At 45.2% G+C, this 20,703-nt stretch overlaps 2 protein-coding genes and 1 long non-coding RNA gene across 5 annotated transcripts in view; 2 read left to right on the forward strand and 1 right to left on the reverse strand.

The window, feature by feature from the left end:
* The window catches only part of LOC135258147 (homer protein homolog 3-like), a 33,465-nt gene extending 20,613 nt beyond the window's left edge, over nt 1-12,852 (forward strand). For 2 of the 3 annotated variants that reach the window (XM_064341420.1, XM_064341419.1), the window contains exons 6-11: nt 737-893; nt 4,131-4,287; nt 7,375-7,482; nt 9,061-9,141; nt 9,180-9,253; nt 9,402-10,464. In XM_064341420.1, the coding sequence (XP_064197490.1) occupies nt 737-893; nt 4,131-4,287; nt 7,375-7,482; nt 9,061-9,141; nt 9,180-9,253; nt 9,402-9,408 (584 nt within the window). In that variant the 3' untranslated portion in view covers nt 9,409-10,464. Of the gene's footprint in view, nt 1-736; nt 894-4,130; nt 4,288-7,374; nt 7,483-9,060; nt 9,142-9,179; nt 9,254-9,401 lie in introns of all 3 variants that reach the window. The other variant, XM_064341421.1, reaches the window with a different exon arrangement.
* On the forward strand, nt 1,677-2,710 carry LOC135258148 (uncharacterized). Its single transcript, XR_010330878.1, has 2 exons — nt 1,677-2,158; nt 2,193-2,710. It is a non-coding gene; the product is annotated as an uncharacterized LOC135258148 (long non-coding RNA).
* Nucleotides 12,853-16,541: 3,689 nt separating the features above from the next.
* Nucleotides 16,542-19,035, reverse strand: LOC135258152 (ubiquitin-ribosomal protein eL40 fusion protein). The gene is made up of 5 exons (XM_064341430.1): nt 18,900-19,035; nt 18,040-18,151; nt 17,871-17,957; nt 17,194-17,296; nt 16,542-16,703 (listed from the first exon to the last, which is right to left on the reverse strand). Exons 2-5 carry the CDS (start codon nt 18,140-18,142, stop codon nt 16,610-16,612), a joined length of 387 nt encoding a protein of 128 aa, XP_064197500.1. The 5' UTR covers nt 18,143-18,151; nt 18,900-19,035; the 3' UTR covers nt 16,542-16,609.
* Between the last annotated feature and the right edge of the window lie 1,668 nt (nt 19,036-20,703).

Below are 20,703 nucleotides of genomic sequence, written 5' to 3' on the forward strand. Positions count from 1 at the left end.
ACACACTGAAGAGCAGCATGGCAGAGTCCCCACAAATCACACACAGACCAGGTGTTGTGTGTGTGTACCTTCCACTGCATTTGCCCCTCCAATCCACCGCAACTTACATAGAATACATTTTTACACATATATACAGGTGGATATTTTTACTGAAGCAAGCCAGTTTAAGTACCTTGCTGAAGGGTACAATTGTAGCATCCCAGTCTTCGAGTTACCTTGTGATGAGTGCCTCTGTAATTCTGTAACTCTGTGATGAGTGACTCTACCTCTGTGTCTATTTGATGGGTAACTCTAGCTTGGTAACTCTGTGTGATGAGTAACTCTAGTTTGGTAACTCTATGTGATGAGTAACTCTAGCTTGGTAACTCTATGTGATGAGTAACTGTAGTTTGGTAACTCTGTGATGAGTAACTCTAGTTTGGTAACTCTGTGATGAGTAACTCTAGCTTGGTAACTCTGTGTGATGAGTAACTAGTTTGGTAACTCTATGTGATGAGTAACTCTAGCTTGGTAACTCTATGTGATGAGTAACTCTAGTTTGGTAACTCTGTGTGATGAGTAACTCTAGCTTGGTATCTCTGTGATGAATAACTCTAACTCTGCTGAGTAAAGGCGGTGATGTATGCTGGATGTTAGAGGGCTTTATGAGGTCTCTGTTTCTGAGCCTTCCTTAGAGAGCTGGAGGGTGCTGGCGGTCGTGTCGGTGCATCAATGCATCGCGTTCACCAGCGGTGACATCATTTCCTGTCTCCACAGGACCTGTCGGATGACCTGCAGTCGCCCCCGGTGCTGTGCATTAACGGGCCCGGCGAGGACAAGCTGTTCCGCAGCCAGAGCGCCGACATCACGCTGTCCTCAGAGAAAGAGCGCATCAAGAAGATGCTCTCCGAAGGGTAGCGCTCTCTCTCTCTCTCACTCTCCTTTCTCTCTCCTGCTCTCCTTTCTCTCTCTCACTCTCCTTCTCTCTCCCGCTCTCCTTTCTCTCTCTCACTCTCCTTTCTCTCTCCTGCTCTCCTTTCTCTCTCCCGCTCTCTTTCTCTCTCCTGCTCTCCTTTATCCTGAGCTTTGAGCTTCTCTTCCTTCTCCTGCCACCTGTTGCCTTGTTTGTGCTGACCCGTTTCATAAGGTGTGTGAATGCATTCCTTACAAAATGTTTCTTTTGGTACAATAAAAAAAAGAAGAATAGGCTGTGTACAGCTTGGGCCTCTCTGTCACGGAGCGGAACACGGCTCTCCAGTGTGTCATTAGTCTTTAGGGCGTCTGCAGCATCAGGGCACAGTTGGCCTCACCCCAGCACGTGTGATCTGGTCTGAGTCCGTTTCCACGGTTACGGCTACATTAGCTCCTCCCCGTGACACCCAATGTGCCCTCGTGTTGCCCGTGCTCATCAGTGAGAGACGTGTCTGTTCCCCACTGACACCCCTGCAGGGTCACCTGACCTAAAGGGTCAGTGGCTCTCCTGTAGTACTGTGTGTGTGGCCTGTTGGGTGTAATATAGTCACTGGCTCTCCTGTAGTACTGTGTGGCCTGTTGGATGTAAAATAGTCACTGGCTCTCCTGTAGTACTGTGTGTGGTCTCAGAGGATGGGGGTGGGCTGGGAGTTTGGGGGCATGATTGGTTTGGCTCATATCTCAGAGGAGGGGGTGGGTTGGCAGTTTCGGGGGGGGGGGGGGGTCTCTGTGTTATTTGCACTTTGTGGTACTGCTGCAGAATCCGTCTTTCGCAGTCATATCGCACCATCCGACAGCTCCCTCCCTCGCCGATCCGTCTTCTTTCTTTCTTATTATTATTTTTGGAGCGCTGGTGACGGTACTGACCCAGATAGGAGTGCAGTCACTCGAGGGATTGTGGGTAACCTGCTAAATTTGATTATAGCCGCACCTCACTGCCCCCCCCTCCACCCCGCAGTACCCCGTAGCGTTTAGTCTGGCGGTGTGAGCACGGAGCAGCCCCCGCCTGCGCGGCTCAGGGCTGGCGGGATTGGACGGCGGCTCCATTCGCTTCTCCGTGTTCAGGTCACACGGGTCAGCCCTCTGGCTGCTGTTTATCCACCTCGCACATGCAGTATCCATGGTGACCTACATCGCACGTGTGTTTCTGTATTACGCCTTTACACGCGGGAATCCTGCAGCAGGTGTGTTCAGGGCTGGGTCACAGGTAAAGCGCAGGTGTGTTCAGGGCTGGATCACAGGTAATGCTCAGGTGTTGTGTTAAGGGGTTGGGTCACAGGTAATGCTCAGGTGTTGTGTTAAGGGGTTGGGTCACAGAGAATGCTCCGGTGTGTTCAGGTTTGTCTCTCAGGTAAAGCGCAGGTGTGTTCAGGGCTGGGTCACAGGTAATGCTCAGGTGTTGTGTTAAGGGGTTGGGTCACAGGTAATGCTCAGGTGTTGTGTTAAGGGGTTGGGTCACAGAGAATGCTCAGGTGTGTTCAGGGCTGGGTCACAGGTAATGCTCAGGTGTTGTGTTCAGGTTCAGTAATCCATGCGGAATTTCAGCACGCAAACTCAGCTGTAGGTCCTAAGAACAGAAAACCCGCTGCTCTCAAAAGGAAAGCTGCTGTTTGAAAAGCAGGGTCCAGTGGCCTTCAGCCCTCTGGGCTGCAAACTCCACCACAGTGTGGTGCGGTTAAAAATAAATCAGGGCACAAACCATAGAAATGCCAACTGAGATTAAAATCATCACAGTATTATTACACAAACACACACACACTCACACACACACACACACACACACACCCACAGCAACGCAAAGCAATCGCACTCCCAGCTGTGAGCTGGATATCTCAGGGGTGTCCACTGGTCAGAATCCTTCTCAGAAAGGAGAGCACAGACACGCCTGTACACACACAAACACACACAAACACACACCCTCACGCGTGAACACTTACACGTGCGGTCATTTTCAGACCGGTTAGGGCAGCCCAGAGTGGCGGGTGATGATGCTGCGGCGATGTCGTATCCATGGCGATTCATTAAACTGTCCTTCTGATTTCCTCACCTCTGCTCTGATGCGCACTGAAGGCTCGTCTCTCCGCATCCCACCGTCTGCTGAGTGACCCAAATTTAAAAAAAACGTACCAAACAAACGACGGCATCGGAGACGGGACGCGCTGCACAGGCTCCTGAACTAAAACAGGCCTGCTTCTGCCAGATGTGTGTGTTGGGTGGGAGTGCGCGTCTCTGTGTTTCAGGGCAGGTGTGTTAATAATCTGTTTAAGCACACAGGTGTGTAAAAGTGTGTGTCTCATCAGGACAGTACATTACCTGTGTTTCAGGGCAGGTGTGTTAATAATCTGTTTAAGCACACAGGTGTGTAAAAGTGTGCGTTTCTTCAGGACAGTACATTACCTGTGTTCCTAGAAGGTGTCTAAGAAAGACTGTGTTAAGGAGACAGGTGTGTCTGAGTGTTAGGGTTCGGGTTGAATCAGGGCTGTGCCTTACCTGTGTCGTGGGGCAGATTGCGTGTTAAGTTTGCCTGACGGTTCTGGATCTCTGTGTGGAAGAGGATCCTGATTATGGAAATGGGCGGGGGGTGGGGGGAGGGGTGTATTTACATGCGGCTGTGTTCAGACAGTTTTGTTTACCCACTGCTGAAGTACACAGATGTTCCTCAGTGTAGGGCTTTGTTATCACGCAGGACTCGTTGGTTCCAAGTTCAGTTCCTGGATGACGCATTTGTCAAGTTGCGCCGATGATGGATTGTGACTGGATGATGCATTGATTGGATAATGGATTGTGATTGGGTGATGTATCAGATGATGGATTGTGATTAGGTGATGTATCAGATGATAGATTGAGATAGGGTAATGGATTGTCATTGAATGTATTATTTTGATTGAGTGGTGGAATTTTAGTTTATGATGGATTATGATTGGGTGATATGTTAAAAAACATGTAATGGGTAATTGTTAAATTATCATTACACATTATAAATGATAATGAGCACAATTCAATAAATAATGCAGTTAGTTGTTTTGTGCATGGATACATCTGAAACTTTGCTGTGAGGGACAGGAAGCAGGAAGCAGATGCTGGAAACAGGAAATAGAAGCAGGAAACAGATGCAGACCAGGCTGTGCTATATGTCACTATGTGTCACTGGTCTCTCACGCGTGATTGACTGTTTACAGGTCGATATGCGAGATGAACCTGGAGGTGGAGCTGTTCGCCCTGCAGGACAGCAACACCAAGCTGGTGGCGGCGCTGCACGAGGCTAACGCTAACGTGGAGCAGTGGAAGAAGCAGCTGGCCGCCTATCAGGAGGAGACGGACAGGCTGCGGGACCAGGTGCGAGGCCCCGCCCACGTCGCCTGGGAAACCTTCGTCGGGGAACGGGGGGGGCAGGGTGGGGGCAGGGTGGGGGGGATGCGTTCACTAGAGACAGACAGAAGAGCGAAAGATCATTCAGTCGGGAACAGGTGGAGCTGGTGTGAGGCATCTCCCCAATTAAAGCCGCAGTGTTTTTGTGCCGACGGAAAAGGCCTTTGATTGGTTCATGAAAGTCAGCAGGTAATAGCTCCGCCCACTCTGAGGGGCTCTTGAGGCCCCAGTCAACCTGTCCCCCCCCCCCAGTCCGTGGGACCCCCTTTCTGAGGGAGAGCTTCTCCAGCAAACTGGGACTCATTCAGTTATGAGACGTGCTTCACTTTTTAAAACTGGGTTGCAGAAACAGGCCAACACCCCCCCCCAACACTCACACAAAAACACTCCATAAACACAGAGTGCAGGTCTGCTTTCGTTTACCAGATCAGTTAAAGTGCTGATCCCTAATTTTTCATGTTAAAAAAATGCCATATTTGAAACCTCCCCACACTGGCATATGTGCAGCAATATTGATTCAGTGTGTTTGCGTTTCCTCTCTTTGTGCTGTTTCCCACTGGTACGCCAATCCCACCTAGTACTCGAATGTGCTGACGTGCACACAGGCACCGAAGCTGCATGCCAAACGCGAAAGGGCATGCGCCTAAAATACAAAAAAGTGTCTTTAAAATGAGTGTCTTCTTTCTCCAAAATACGCTGGATTATCTTCCAAGAAAAATAGTAGTAATCGAATAAGCTTCGTTTCAAATGGGACTCTGGTATTTGGAGTGTTAAACTAACTTTTGTGATGTCCAGTGACCACAGACGTTGCCAAATCCACCAAAGCTGAGAAGTTAAGGGTGGCCAGTTTAAACACTGATAAACTGCAGGTTAGTCTCCCTTATATTACTGTACACTGCAGGTTAGTCTCCCTTATATTACTGTACACTGCAGGTTAGTCTCCCTTATATTACTGTACACTGCAGGTTAGTCTCCCTTATATTACTGTACACTGCAGGTTAGTCTCCCTTATATTACTGTACACTGCAGGTTAGTCTCCCTTATATTACTGTACACTGCAGGTTAGTCTCCCTTATATTACTGTACGCTGCAGGTTAGTCTCCCTTATATTACTGTACACTGCAGGTTAGTCTCCCTTATATTACTGTACACTGCAGTGTAGTCTCCCTTATATTACTGTACGCTGCAGGTTAGTCTCCCTTATATTACTGTATGCTGCAGTGTAGTTCACTGTGTTCTCCTGTTCATTTTTAGGACTGAAAGGGGCAATGACTTAACATCTCTCTCTCGCTTTCGCTTTCTCTCTCTCTGTCTCACACACACTCTCTTGCTCTCTCTCTCTCTCTCTCTCTCTCTCTCACTCTCTCTCCCCCTCCTCTCTCTGAAATGAAGCAGGAGACCAGGTGGTTGTAAATGGCTCAGGTCTCGAGGGGGGGGGGGGGGGGGGGGTTTGAAAGAGGGGGCGGGGTTTGTAGGACAACGATATCCCACTTCCTGTGGCCTAGTTAGGAGAGATGAAAAATCACCAGAGAGCCGGCTGCTTCTGAGCGAGGGCTTTTTTAGTGTGTCCTCTACCGTTAAAAATACTCCTGCTCTCCCCAGGCCTGTCAGCTGCCCAAGACCTTTCTGTGCTGGTCTTCTCCTTCTTTCTTCTTATTCTTCTTCCTCTTTTTGTTCTTTTCTTCTTGGAAGGAGGGAGTGAAAGGAGGGGAGAGAGATGCAGGAGCGAGAGATTGGGGATTGAAGAACAGTTAAAAACAGAAGGGGGGGGGGGTGAGAGAGATGGAGCAGAGAGATGGGGGGGAAGACACCATCTTTGATGTCATTTGACCTCTGAGATCCAGTCAGGTGTGTGTGTGTGTGTGTGGGTGTGAACATGTGTGTGGGTGTGTATGTGTGTGAACACATGTGTGTGTGTGTGTGTGTGTGTGGGTGTGAACACGTGTGTGTGTGTCTGTGTGTCTGTGTGTGTGTGTGTGTGTGTGTGTGTGTGTGTGTTTGTGTGTGTATGTGTGGGTGCGTGTGTGTGGGTGTGAACACGTGTATGTATGTGTGTGTGTGTGTATATGTGTGTGTGTGTGTGTGTGTGTGTGTGTATATGGGGCTGAGCAGAAGTGTGTGGCTCCTGTGGGAACCTGCACTGCCCCACCACTGATTTCCTGAGCTCTGATTGGTTGATGAGACTGATTTTGTGGAATTCCCATAGAAAGTAGAGAGAGAGAGAGACAGAGAGCGAGAGAGAGAGAGAGAGAGCACGATGGGGGAATGGGAGAGAGAAGAAGGAAGGAAGAAGAGTCCAGAGGTAGGAGGGAGAGAGGGAGGAGGGATGGAGGGATGGAGGGATGGAGGGAGGGTGTCTGGGCTGTATTATAAGGGGTTTTCATCATTATCTGTCCCCACTTGCTAACTTCAGTGGACTTTAGATTGTCACATTCACAGTAACGGCAAAGCTGACCGACTGGTCCTTTAGAGAAAGTTTACATTTAGAATGAGGCTGAGAACATTAATGTGTTTGCTGTGTATGACAGTGTTTTAGCTAGCCTCCGGGATCAAACTGCTTTTGGGGAATATCTCAGTCATATATGTATAGATCAGAAAGACAATCTCTTCTCAGCTGTCTTGGCTCAGTGATCTAGTGGCTGTCAGGGAATAGGGGAGGGATTGGAAGGGTTAACAATTATCACCGAAGGCGGAGCTTTGCTCTAATGTGGGTGGGGCTATTGGTCCATGTGACTTTCATGATCATTCATTGGTCCCCCCGCACGTGGATGGAAGGGTGGAATCTGGATCAGTTCCCGTGGAAACTGGCACAGTCCTGTTCCCTGGTGTCCCTCTGCTTGCTCCCTCCTGGCTGGTGGCTGTGAGGTTTTTTTTGTGCAGAAATGAGATGTCATGCGTTAGTGTAAATGGGTCAAAGACTCGTCCAGTGTGGGTGTGAGCAAGCTGGGTGCACCTCTCCCTGGGTGGCTGAGGGGGCGGGGGGGGGGAGGCTGTCAGTGACTGTGTGATCCTCTCTGCCCCCCCCCCTCCTGAGGTGCTCGTGGTCTCTTCCAGGTGGCTGACCTGGAGGCGCACGGAGGACACGGGCCCAGTGACCTCCTGAAGGACGAGCTGACCCAGTCCCTGGAGGAGCTGGAGGCCTTACTCAAAGCCAAGGATGAGGTGAGGCCCCGCCCACGGACCACCCAACCCACCCCCAGGGCTCGCTTCGCCTACCCCCCCAAGGGCCCGGAACCTTCTGCCCCTCCGCAAAACTTTGGGGGGGCCAGAGTTTCAGGGGTATGACGCGGCTTGCTTTCGGACGTGTCCCGCTTCTATAGGCCTTCGATTTCCACCTCATCACATTGTTTTGTGTTTCCTGGCACACTTTTAAAAAAAGGACCGCTCACAAAAACTGTGCTCCATGATCCGCTGGTGGCCTGCAAGAAGCCCCCTAGTGGCGAGTACTCAAATTACATGCTTCGTGAAAATGATGCTATTTAGCATCATTTAGGGAAATCAGCTTTTGGACTCTTCAGTGAGTCCGTGACCTAAATCAAGCATTTAAGTGCAGAAGAATAAAAAGCTCTCTTTTGCAAGAGAGACTGGAACATTGTAAGGCTTTGCTCTGATACATTAAGTTTGTCCTCATCCCAAATTTAAAATATGTAAATGTTTAGGGCCGGGATACTAAAATCAGTAGTGCTGCTGGTTTTCATTCTTCTCCTCTAATCAGGACTGATTTAAACCTGAGGCCACCAGGTGAGTTAAATCTCTGGCCAATCAGTGGCTTTAATCAATCAATTAACTACCAGGGAGAAAAGAAACCCAGCGGTACTCTGTCCTCGAGGGCCATATTTGAGTATCCCTCATTTAGGGGGGGGGCAGTGGAGTCTTTGTAAATTGTTTCAGTAGTGAATGGGGGAAGTTTGATAAGAACCCCGCCCCCCCTTTCTGGTCTGATTGAAGTGAAAAGCATAAGGAGGGTGAAGTGCCTCCTCTCCTTTAAGAATGAACTGAAATGAATGGTGTATGTGGCGCAGAATAAAAGGAAGAGAGGATGACTCCTCCTGATTGGCTCCCTCGCTTCCTGACCAGCGCTGGGACTGACAGTGTCCTTCCTGAACCCCGGGTCATTAGCACACGAATGAGGACCACGAGCCACGCGGCGGGCGGGCGGGCGGGCGGGCGGGCGGGCGGGGAGGGGGGGGGGGGGTTTAAATATCACACAAAGGGCTGCTGGAGGTCCAGGTGACTCAGAGGAAAGATGGCCGCTCTCTGTGATCACGGCAGATGCGCTCGGTCTCGGGAACAGTGGGTTTTTTTCCCCTTGCTTTTGTACCGAATGAAACTCTTCACTGAGCACGTAATAGAAAAGCTGAAAAGAAAGAACATTTCAGCTTAGCAGCAGGAAGGAGCATGAAAACATCAAACAATGATGGCCACAACAGGAACAGGACATACAGGACCAGGCACTAGAGGGAACGCGGTAAACACAAGATCAGAAAGGACTGCTCCTGTTGTTCTCGGACACAAGCCCTTGTCCGTGTTCTAAGTTGTAATCAAACAGCTTTGGATGTCCTACGGTCTCTTTTCATTTCTGTTTTCTGAGTTTGCAGTTTACTAAACATAACTTTACAAAACCTGCACCAAACCTACCCCCTGTTACATACTGTGTGTGTGCATGTGTGTGTGTGTGTGTGCGTGTGTGTGTGTGCACGTGTGTGTGTGTGTGCGCGTGCATGTGTGTTGACTTTGCAGGAAATCCACATTCTGCAGAGTAAGAAGTCTGAATACCATGAGCTGGAGCGAGACAGAGAAGAGGCCATCCACAGGCTGCAGGTGAGCTGGTCCTGCTGCTCCCAGTCACAGGGCTGCAGGTGAGCTGGTCCTGCTGCTCCCCCACAGGGCTACAGGTGAGCTGGTCCTGCTGCTCCCAGTCACAGGGCTGCAGGTGAGCTGGTCCTGCTGCTCCCAGTCACAGGGCTGCAGGTGAGCTGGTCCTGCTGCTCCCAGTCACAGGGCTACAGGTGAGCTGGGCCTGCTGCTCCCCCACAGGGCTACAGGTGAGCTGGTCCTGCTGCTCCCCCACAGGGCTGCAGTTCCTAAACTGGTCACCCTGCATGGACGTAAATACCCTCTAATTAAAGGTGATGTGTGGCTTGGGTATAGATTAGGTATAGGTAATGTGAGGGGTATAGGTTAGGTATAGGTCATGTGAGGGTATAGATTAGGTATAGGTAATGCGAGGGTATAGGTTAGGTATAGGTAATATGAGGGTATAGGTTAGGTATAGGTAATGTGAGGGTATAGGTTAGGTATAGGTAATATGAGGGTATAGGTTAGGTATAGGTAATGTGAGGGGTATAGGTTAGGTATAGGTAATGTGAGGGTTGGGTATAGGTTAGGGATAGGTAATGTGAGGGTATAAGTTAGGTATAGATGATGTGAGGGTTGGGTATAGGTTAGGTATAGGTAATGTGAGGGTATAGGTTAGGTATAGATGATGTGAGGGTTGGGTATAGGCTAGGTATAGGTAATGTGAGGGTATAGGTTAGGTATAGGTAATGTGAAAGTTGGTATAGGTTAGGTATAGGTAATGTGAGGGTATAAGTTAGGTATAGATGATGCGAGGGTTGGGTATAGGTTCGGTATAGGTAATGTGAGGGTATAGATTAGGTATAGGTAATGCGAGGGTATAGGTTAGGTATAGGTAATATGAGGGTATAGGTTAGGTATAGATGATGTGAGGGTTGGGTATAGGTAATGTGAGGGTTGGTATAGGTTAGGTATAGATGATGTGAGGTGTATAGGTTAGGCATAGATGATGTGAGGGTTGGTATAGGTTAGGTATAGGTAATGTGAGGGTATAGGTTAGGTATAGATGATGTGAGGGTTGGGTATAGGTTAGGTATAGGTAATGTGAGGGTTGGTATAGGTTAGGTATAGTTGATGTGAGGGTTGGGTATAGGTTAGGTATGGGTAATGTGAGGGTTGGTATAGGTTAGGTATAGATGATGTGAGGGTATAGGTTAGGTATAGATGATGTGAGGTGTATAGGTTAGGTATAGTTGATGTGAGGGTTGGGTATAGGTTAGGTATAGGTAATGTGAGGGTATAGGTCGGGCCCGACGCTGCGCGGTTCTTGTGCAGGAGCTGGAGATGCGGAACATGGACCTGGAGCGGCGGGTGCAGAACGCTGAGCAGACTCTGGCATCCTCGCTGGAGGAGCGGGACCGGGCGGAGAACGAGGTGCAGCGCGTCATCGACATCCTGGACGTCAAGATCTTCGACCTGAACGACCTGCGCCAGAACCTGGCCAAGCTGATCGACAAGTAGAGCCCCGCCCCCTTCCCACCCTGGCCACGCCCAGTCTGGTCAGGGGAGGAGGGAGAGACGACGGGTTCCTCTCACAAGCACAGTGTGTCCGCAGACGCACGGTCCCGCTGACTGCTCTGGGGTGTTCTGCGGACGCACGCAGTTCGGCTAAAACTAGTTTTAACGCTTTTTCAGTGCGGTGAGCGTAGGAAGCAGCACTATGACCTGAACAGGAGGTTCACCTTTCTGTTTCTATTTTTTACGTTGCTAATTTTTCTTTGACGAAGCTTTCACTGGTGACATTTGAAGCAGTTTATTATTAGTGTACTTATTCAGTACTGCAAAAAAAACTAGTGTTAATCTAGATTCTTCTTATTATTATTATTTTAAATGAGTTTTGAGAACTCAGGAACTGTCCAGTGGTGCAGCGAGTATGGTTGACTAAATAATGTATAGAGGTAGTGGCTAAAGTGGGCGTGACCTACACTATATCTCTAATCACAAGCTGTAGAACAAGAGGGCTCTTTTCATTCAGCCAATGAAAAATAGGACAGCAGTGCGCAAAATCAGGATCAACAAATCAGGAGGAAAATCTATAGACAAACTAGACAAACCAAGAAAATGTTAATACTGTGCAGTTTCGACAATGCACTGCAACAGTCATCACTTGTACTCAATAGGTACTACTGCTTCTATACATAGTTTGAGAGTATTTGGTATCTTGGTATGAAAAAGTTTACTTTGTAACTTTGTGTTTATCTCCGTGTTTTAGAGGATGCACTATTTTTGATACATTATTAACTGTGGGTGTGAAAACGAAAGCACCTAAAAGCACGGCCGAGACCGAGAGCTCCTCCCTGGTGTGAGTGGCGTGCAGGAACACTGGGGCCCCACAGGGGGCGCTGTGAGCGATCTGTGCTGCTGGAAAAGGTTTAATCTGCAGCGTGAAACAGTGCGGGGAGAAAGGTATAATTTCCGGAAAAAGTTTGGATTTCTGAAATTTAAGTGCAAAACATACCTAAACATGCCATGTGACAGTGTTCTGTGAAAGAAAATGAAAATGTTTGTGGTGGTATGGGGGGGGGGGGTGCAGTTAAACGAAACATTTGGATAAAAAGCCTTCATGGTGGAAAGCTCATCCAAGTGGAATCACTACCTAATATTTTCATAGCCCACCTATTGTCACCTCCATTTAAATACTTCCTCTAATGGTTCTTCAATAAGAGATTGCTCTTTCATGTTTAGTCTGGTATGACATTTTACTTTAAAATGGCAAGTATGATGATAATGTTGATATTTCAACCTTAGACTTCAATCAGATGCTGTTTTAGAAATGTTTTTCAGCTGCTGTTTAGACATTGAGAAATCTTTATGGTTGAGGTTCAGGGCAGGGGGGCATTAGCGTGCTTGCTAACAGGATCAGAACCTCAGGTGGTACCAAAGAACCATTTTAAAGGAACTATTTTAATTGTAAAAGACACATAAAAGCTAAAAGCTTAAATCTTTTAAAGTAAATCTGCATCAGTTTTCTTCTCTTTGTAGAACTGGAATGTTAAATTAAGAGATAGGAAAGGTTTTAGGTAACTGTATACATTTATGAAATTGATTTAAGATAACTTAAACGTTCTTGCAGTAAATGAATGTATAGTCACTAATAAGAAGACAATTTCTTGTCTTAGTAGATAGCATAATCTTTTCCCCAAGATCCATCTAGAGTAATTAACTGATAATATATAAGATAAGGTTGCCCCTGGCAACCTGCTTTTAATTTCCTCTTTAATATGGAAGCTTTTAGCGTGACAGTGGTAAATCTGTGGTAGATTGCATTTGCTGTGTCCTCTGCCAGGTATCTGTGTTAAGATGAAGATTTAGCTTAAGTTTCATGTAGTTTGTAACGGCGACACAAAGACTTGTTTGTATGGAGATGTTTAGCCACCTCTTTTGCCTGAAAACGAAACAACAAAAAAAAGAATGTGTTTATACATGTTAGAAATAAACATTTTAATAGCATAGTTAAACTCGATAATTAAAAACGGCTGCAGTAAAATTGCTGTGGAGCAATGTCAGGTCTTTGAAATGTGTGTGAAAGTATTTTTGTGAGGCCTTTTTATAAAGTGAAAGAGAAGGAAGGAAGAACATTGGCGTGAGTAGCAGGTCAGCTTTGCACTCTGCTCTGAGGTACTGACACGGCATGCTTGGTTTTCAAATGAAGAAAATTAAAGAGATCACGTGCTGGCTTCTGCTCTCTGTTTCCTTGGCTCTTACAGATCTATATACATGCACTACATAAAAATACTACAATGCTTTAGGGGGTTACTGGGTGACTGACTCAAGTCCTAACCCTAACCCACACCCTAAAACCAGCATAATGTCTTCAATCAGCTTTTTGTTAATTTCTTTTCACTATGGGTGTTGAATAAATATAATTTCCCATCTGAAAGAAAAATGACATGTTTAAAATTTTTGAATACTACAGACTACAAAATACTATTGTCATGCATTTATTTGATTTTCCACTGATACCCAGCTTTTTCAGGTACATGTTTTCATTTCATTTACCATGAGTGTTAAATAATCAATCAGCGAATGAAAAAATGACAACGCATTCAAACACATTTTTTTTGTTCATTTTGTTTATCATATGTGTTGAATAAACATGATTTCCCATTTGTCTGAATGGAAAAATGACATTTAGAATTTCTAAATTTTTTGACATTTTGGGCATAAGACTATAGTCCTATATATTTAGCTAATTTTCCACTGACACCAATTTTGTATCATACACCTCTTCATACACCTTTTTATTAAATTTGTTTGCCTTGGGTGTTGAATAAACAAGATTTTCTGAATGTGTCGGAATGAAAAAATGAACCATTGAATTTTAAAAGATTTCCCACTGAAACCAGCTTTTCATCATAAATGTCTGACGATACTTTTTTCTCATCTGTCTGAATGAAAAAAATTATATATTTACAATTCCTGCATTTTTTCATATTTTTGGACCGTGGATGTTGAGTAAATATTATTTCCCATCTGTCAATGCAAAAATAATATATTTAGAATTTTTTGACATTTTGGACATAAACGATGTATAGTCTTACGTATTTTGCTGATTTCCCATGAATATTTAGTTATAAATATCTTCAAACACCTTTTTATTAATTTTGTTCACCATGGGCACTGAAGAAACACGATGTCTCATTTATATGAACGAGCAAATGAGATATTTAGAATTTTAGAAATTTTTTCATGTTTTTGGGCAAAAGACTATCATTCCATGTCATCATGTATTTTGCTGATCTTCCAACAAAAAATCTATTTTTTACCACAAGTCCTAAAACACCTTTTTATTAATGGTGTTGTCCTAGGGGGTTGAATAAACATGATTTCCCATCTGTCTGAAAGAAAAAATGACGTGTTTATACTTTCGGCATTTTTTCACATTATAGATAGAAGATGATAAAAGTCTTGTATTTTTCTGATATTCCAATGATGTCCATTTCTCACCATAATTGTCTTCAGATACATTTTTATTCATTTTTTTTCTCCACGGTCGTTGAACAGACATGATTTCCCACCCATCTGGAGGATCCTGTAGATCTTGGGAGTCTCTTCACAGGGTGGTGATTTATTCAGACAAACAAAATCCACTGGCTTTTTCAGAAGATACGCTGTATGGAAGATATAGAATCTCACTGGAGGGACTGAAGGACAAACACAAGATTAAGCCTTTGTGTTCACTTATCCCTTTATCAAGGGACAGTGCCCGAGTCCCAAAATTCATTTTATGATTTAAAAATATTTCGTACCAAGTTTAAAGTTCAGGGAGGTCAAGAATGTGCAGTTGCCACAGAAATAAACTTCAGGACAATTAGTGAGAGGGCAGATTTATTTCTTATGAGCGATGGGGCAAATCCAATCTCTAGATTGTGAAAAATATGAATTTCAACTCAAAGGAGTGATCTTAAATGTTTTTTCTGTAATGATGAATAAACCCAAAACATGAATTCAACAAAAGAATATATTCTAGATATATATATATATATATAAATATATATAATTTTTTTGTCATCCAAATCAAGGACTAACTCATGCACTGACCTTTATCGCTAGCTTCTAAACATGACTGTAATCTTGCCTCAATCCTAACAGTTGTTTAAATCCTGGCCACAAACACCTACTTCTACCCCTTTGAGTCTTGTCAGATGTGATTTTTCTACTAAGATGGACAAAAATGTACTTTTCAAAAAAAAAATTTTTTTCAATAAATAAAAAATCTAAATGCAAAAGGGGAAGCCTCGACCCTAATGCTTACCGTATTCCAGACCCTAAACCCTATGGGTCGCCCACAGAATGACCTCACGTTCGTGATCTTTCTATTAAGATGAATGAAAAAAACATGCATTCAACAAAGTTAATATGTTTGACCTATTTAACAGAAAAAACATATCAAAATACACAAGGCCATTGTTTAATGACCCAACACCAAAAACATTTGGGTCATCCAAAATCAAAGACCAACCCATTCGCTAAATGCACAAACTCTTTCCCGATGTCCTAAACATAGCCCTCATCTTGCCTCTGACCCTAAAGCTTACTGTGCTGCTAACCCAAAACCCCACTGTAACCCTACATGTGTCATCTCACATGTAATTTTTCTGTTAGTGTGGATAATCAAAAACTGTAGTACCATTAATTAATTCAATTACATATAAGGAAATGTGTTTCAAGTCATGAAAACTGTATTCATACAAAAAATCATGAAAATACATAAGGCTTATGGTCACCACCAAAACGTGGAACAATTTAGTTATCTGAGAGCCAAAAGGTAGCCCCAGCACTAACCCTGAACATTACCCAAATACTACTGCAACCCTCCGACTTACTCTGTTACCCTGTCTGCCATATTAGTAGTGATTTATGAGGCTTTCTTCCAAAAACTTATTTCCACAAATTTTAGGTTACTCAAAGCAAATAAAAGAATAAACCTAGGACGAATCCTTTGCAGGAACCTGCGAGTCTTTACAAATTCAAATGCAGGCTTCAGCCTTGACTGCTGCATTCAGATCTTTTCTTTTTTTGTTCTTGAGCAGTGAGAGAAATGGCATCGGTCTCTTGGAATCTGAAAATCAGCCAGGTAACCTTAATCAGTCGCTGATTTGTACATCCAGTGCTTGTGCTTGTGTCCTCTTAAAATTTGGCATCTCAAATATCACTCAAATATGCAATGCCAAATTCGCAAACTATGCACAACTGTGCTCATATACGCCCCCTACTGCCAGCTCAGGAGAGTGAAGACGACTCACGGCTCTCCTCCAAAACATGTGGTGCCAGGCAGCAGCTTCTTTTCACACCGCAGCCATAAGCCAATCATACACACGCGCTGAGATCCAATCATACACACTCGCTGAGGAGACCCAATCATACACACTCACTGAGGAGACCCAATCATACACACTCGCTGAGGAGACCCAATCATACACACTCGCTGAGGAGATCCAATCATACACACTCGCTGAGATCCAATCATACACACTCACTGAGGAGATCCAATCGCACACACTCGCTGAGGAGACCCAATCATACAGGCTCACTGAGCGAGCCACAAGAGCCCCAACGTCCTGTGTGAAATGCTCAAGCCTCAAACACCGTTACCCCCGGCAACCGAACCCCTCCCGCCGCTGCGCTGCTGGAACTGGCTCCAGCCGAATTCCACGAGACCGCGGTGTTCACTCGTGCGCCACAAGCGGTGTTGTTACCCACCAACCCCCCGCAAACATGCCTGTAATATTAAAGTCCTGGTGGGTTTTTTTATGATGGTTTTTTTTTTTTTTTTGATGATATAGGCAACCCTGCTGGCCAATCACATGAGAGTTTACATCCAACGGCACCCAACGACCAAATAAAGACAACAGCACATCGCCTTAATTTTCACTTTTTATTTTCTACAAAGGTCTGTAAGGAGAGCCCAGGAGCGCGAAGGCCCCGCCCTTTACTTCAGCTTCTTTTTGGGGCGCAGGTTATTGGTGTGCCCGCACTTCTTCTTGCGGCAGTTGACGGCACGGGGGTGCAGACGCGCGTAGCACCTGTAGGGGGCGCAAGAGAGCGGAGCACAAGGTCAGCACAGCCACCCCGGCCTCCTACTGACTCACTCAGACCCCTCCCATCCACCCCCCAGCCAAAATAAAATCCAGCTCTTCAGCACACCCCCCCCCCCCCCACCCACCATGGATCAGCCTCAGCGGGCCAACACGGTCCAGGTGAGCGGTTCTGTTTCGCAGTGAGGTCTTAGAGGGGCATTCCAAAATAAACTACAGTCCTCTGCTACAACTGGTAACTGGCCATCTGTCTGAGCCTCTTAAAGTGGGAGGAGACACCTGAGGCGAGCAGCAAACCTCCAAACTAAAGAGGCGGCAAGAAATGCTTCCGGAGGGAAAAAAAAAAAAGGTACCCACTGATATCTACTGGGTGTTGATAAAACAGCCAATCAGCTGCCAGGTCTCCCAGCTACCCTGTGATGTGTTTTTACGGGGTCCCCCTTTTACGGGGTCCCCTCCCCCCTCCCCCCACACTCACTTGCGGCAGATCATCTTGTCGCAGTTGTACTTCTGGGCCAGCTGCCGGAGGGAGGGCTCAATGATCCCGCCCCGCAGCCGCAGTACCAGGTGGAGGGTGGACTCTGCAGGTAGAGAGACACAGGGAGGGAGGGAGGGAGATGTGGAGAGAGAGGAAGAAACAGAGAGAAGGGCAGAGAGAGAGAGAGGGAGAGAGGGAGAGAGAGAGAGAGAGAGAGGTAGAGAGGTAGAGATAGAGAGTGAGAGATTGTCAACATCAGGGCCTGATCCTCAGAGCCCAACCCATGATGGTTACACTGAGACAGATACACATGCATAGTTAACTAAAATTGGGACATCGCTGCAAAATCCCTGCTTTTCAAAACAGAGACGTTTATCGGTTCTGGCAATGTGATCCGTAATTAACATTTAATTCAAACCTTAAATACAAACATATTTGACCAAGACCTCTAGCAAGCATGCTGGGCAAATGTCAAAAAGTAGCTGTGGTCAGTCTCCACCACAGGCCAATCTAAATCCACCTAATACATCTGACAGCTAAATTTACAAGGCGACAACATTCAAAGATCTAAAAGGGGACACAGTAAGTTCCACAATTTCCCCCATCGTTGCTCACGTGCACGCCACTCATAATGACTCAATTTAAACGCGGACCCCGACAAATCAGCGAAATCTCACCTTTCTGGATGTTGTAGTCGGACAGAGTGCGGCCATCTTCCAGCTGTTTCCCAGCGAAAATCAGACGCTGCTGATCAGGAGGAATTCCTACAACAAACCGTACCGTTAAGCTGTGATAAAACGCGACAAAACAGATTTTACATCATCGATTTTAACTCGCTAAGATTACCTTCCTTATCCTGGATCTTGGCCTTCACATTCTCGATGGTGTCACTGGGTTCCACCTCGAGGGTGATGGTTTTTCCTGTCAAGGTTTTCACGAAGATCTGCATCTTTGCGGACTGCCAGCCAGAAAATAAATCAAGTTCAATTTGACGATGCTCGACGGAACGCTGCACAGATCATTAGTTACATTCGCCAACATGCAAGTGCGCCGTGACGGTCATCAGAGTCATCATATTGAGCCAAGATACCGTAGAAAGACATTCACTACAAGCATCCTTTAGCAACTATAAAAACCACAAGCACAGCATTAGCCGACAGCCTAATTCCCTTCTCCGACGACAAGCATTTTATTCAATTTCCGTCATGTAGCTATATCAGGACAATGCGCTGCTAAGTTTTCAGTTAACGGTAAATTACAGGCGCTGGACTATACAAAATCCTACGACTGATGAGCATTAGTTCGCCAGCTAATTTACAGTAGTCTAGCTAGTTATCAATCTCACACACTCGATTGTGAAGGCATTAGCAACAAGGTGGAAACATTTTTCAGATTGAAGTGAAATTATATTTAGTTCCTTACACACGGGAAATGTGAACCTCTTAGAATTGGCCATGCATGCTTAGCTAACTTAGCTATTAAGTCCACACATGGCAGAGGCCACACCGCGGGCCTACTGCTAACTCCACGCACTCATTCCACAAGCAAATGGTGTAATTTCACAATCTGCGTCTCTTGCGTCCGAGTTCCACGGTTAATTCGGAACGTAAGTGTATCAAGAACAATCTTACCGAGTCGTTATGCTACCAAGATAAATACTTTCAACATTTTAAAACTAAAAACTGTAGACACAAGCATACACCCACCCGGTCGACGGCCAAGCCAGCACGAAAAGAGATTGATAGAGGAGGAACTACTCGTTTGCGTCACTTCCTCTACAGTCTTCGTAGAGTAAATGAAGCTTCACAATAAAAGTGTATTACTGCCATCTACTGGAACTACTATTTATTATTGACCTGTAAAAAGACTTGCCGTTTTAACAAATCAAAAATCATGAATAATAATAATAATAATAATAATAATACATTATTATTATTATTATTATACAGAATATGTAAACCTTCTAAATGGAATGTATGTAAAAGAATAAGTTGTGTATAAGTGTATGCTCAATGCTATAATAATCCAAACAATGACCATTGTTTACTTTCCAGTAGATATCCAAGTATGTTTATATGTTTTTTTCTTTGCATAACCATTACAATGACCAAACATTTCTGTATACGCGATGAATCCCTTGCATTTTCATATATTATGGCTCCTCGCATGGCACTGATCAAGTGATCCTATAGGCCTGCATGCGTCAGAGCTCGTTAGAAAGGAATTGTGGGCATTTAACTACTAAATAACACTGGGCCAGAGGTAAAGGAAACCCACAGGAGCACTGAAATGACTGCGACTGAAGATTCTAGAACTTTAGTGAGAGAAGGAAAAGTTATAGAATTTTGGCAAAACATGTTTGTAATCAGAACTTTTAGAACCCTGGTACAATTTTTTTTAAATTGTCAATGACATGCACAATTTGTACTGTGTCTAAAGTAGTGGTAACCAACCCTGTTTTTGGAGATCGACCATCCTGTATTTTCACTTCAATGCTAATTTGGCACACCTGACCACTAATCAGGAGCTCAAGATCGCTAGCTGTTGAATGAGCTGTGTTAGTGTTGGAGGGAAAACCTACAGGAGATCTCCAGGAACAGCATCGTGAACCACTGGTCAATGGATCAAATTTGACCAAACTGACCAAATCCTCCTCGCCCAGTCCCACATCACTTAGTTAACGGAAGGTAACCATAGCACCCACATACACCCCTGGATCATATCCTGACATAGTGCTTCATAAAAATGAACACCTACAGGGGATTGCAGTAACAAAGGGGCGGTTATCATTGATGAATAATAATTGTAATCACAGGCAAATTTGTTAAGTCTGATGTGTAACTGATTGTAATTCTTAATTTGGACACTAGATGGCTTAGTATTAACTCAAACGAAGGTAATACAGTTTGTTTCTTCTCACCCAAGCGGCCAAAACCAGACTTCGTTTTTGAAGCTCATTTCCTGGTGTTGTAGTTCCTGGTTGCTCACTAGCGCCACTACGGATGGCTCCAGTAAAGGTGTTTTCATATCCGGTTTCCATGTAAGTCTACGGTACAAATGTGATCAAAATACAAAGTCAATAATTTTTTCTCACAATAACAAATAGTCATAATAGGTGTATTTTATTCGTCTTATGACTGTCCATGGGTCGATTTCATGATTTATTGCGTCATTTGGGCACAGTGCCAATATTTGTTCTGGACCAATGAGGTACAGCTTGCGTCACTTCCGGATTACTGCGGAGGACTGAGCTACAGTAAGGGCTACAATCTGTGGTCACTGGGGTGGGAGGTGGCGTCTCTTGGCCTTGACATTGCGGCTCCGACCACGGTCCACCTGTGCGAAGTCAGAAAATGCAGGCATCCCATTTTGTAGTGGCTTCATTATAGCGTGTGCTATTTACAGCTGCACTAGACGACCATAAAATAATCCTCCTCTGAAGTTTTGCGGTAGCCGAGTCATTTTTACTATTTCCTTTAGCCCACTTAACCAAATAATTCGTTGGCAGAA

The sequence above is a fragment of the Anguilla rostrata genome, chromosome 6 (assembly GCF_018555375.3).
Source record: "Anguilla rostrata isolate EN2019 chromosome 6, ASM1855537v3, whole genome shotgun sequence".
NCBI classification, from domain to species: domain Eukaryota; kingdom Metazoa; phylum Chordata; class Actinopteri; order Anguilliformes; family Anguillidae; genus Anguilla; species Anguilla rostrata.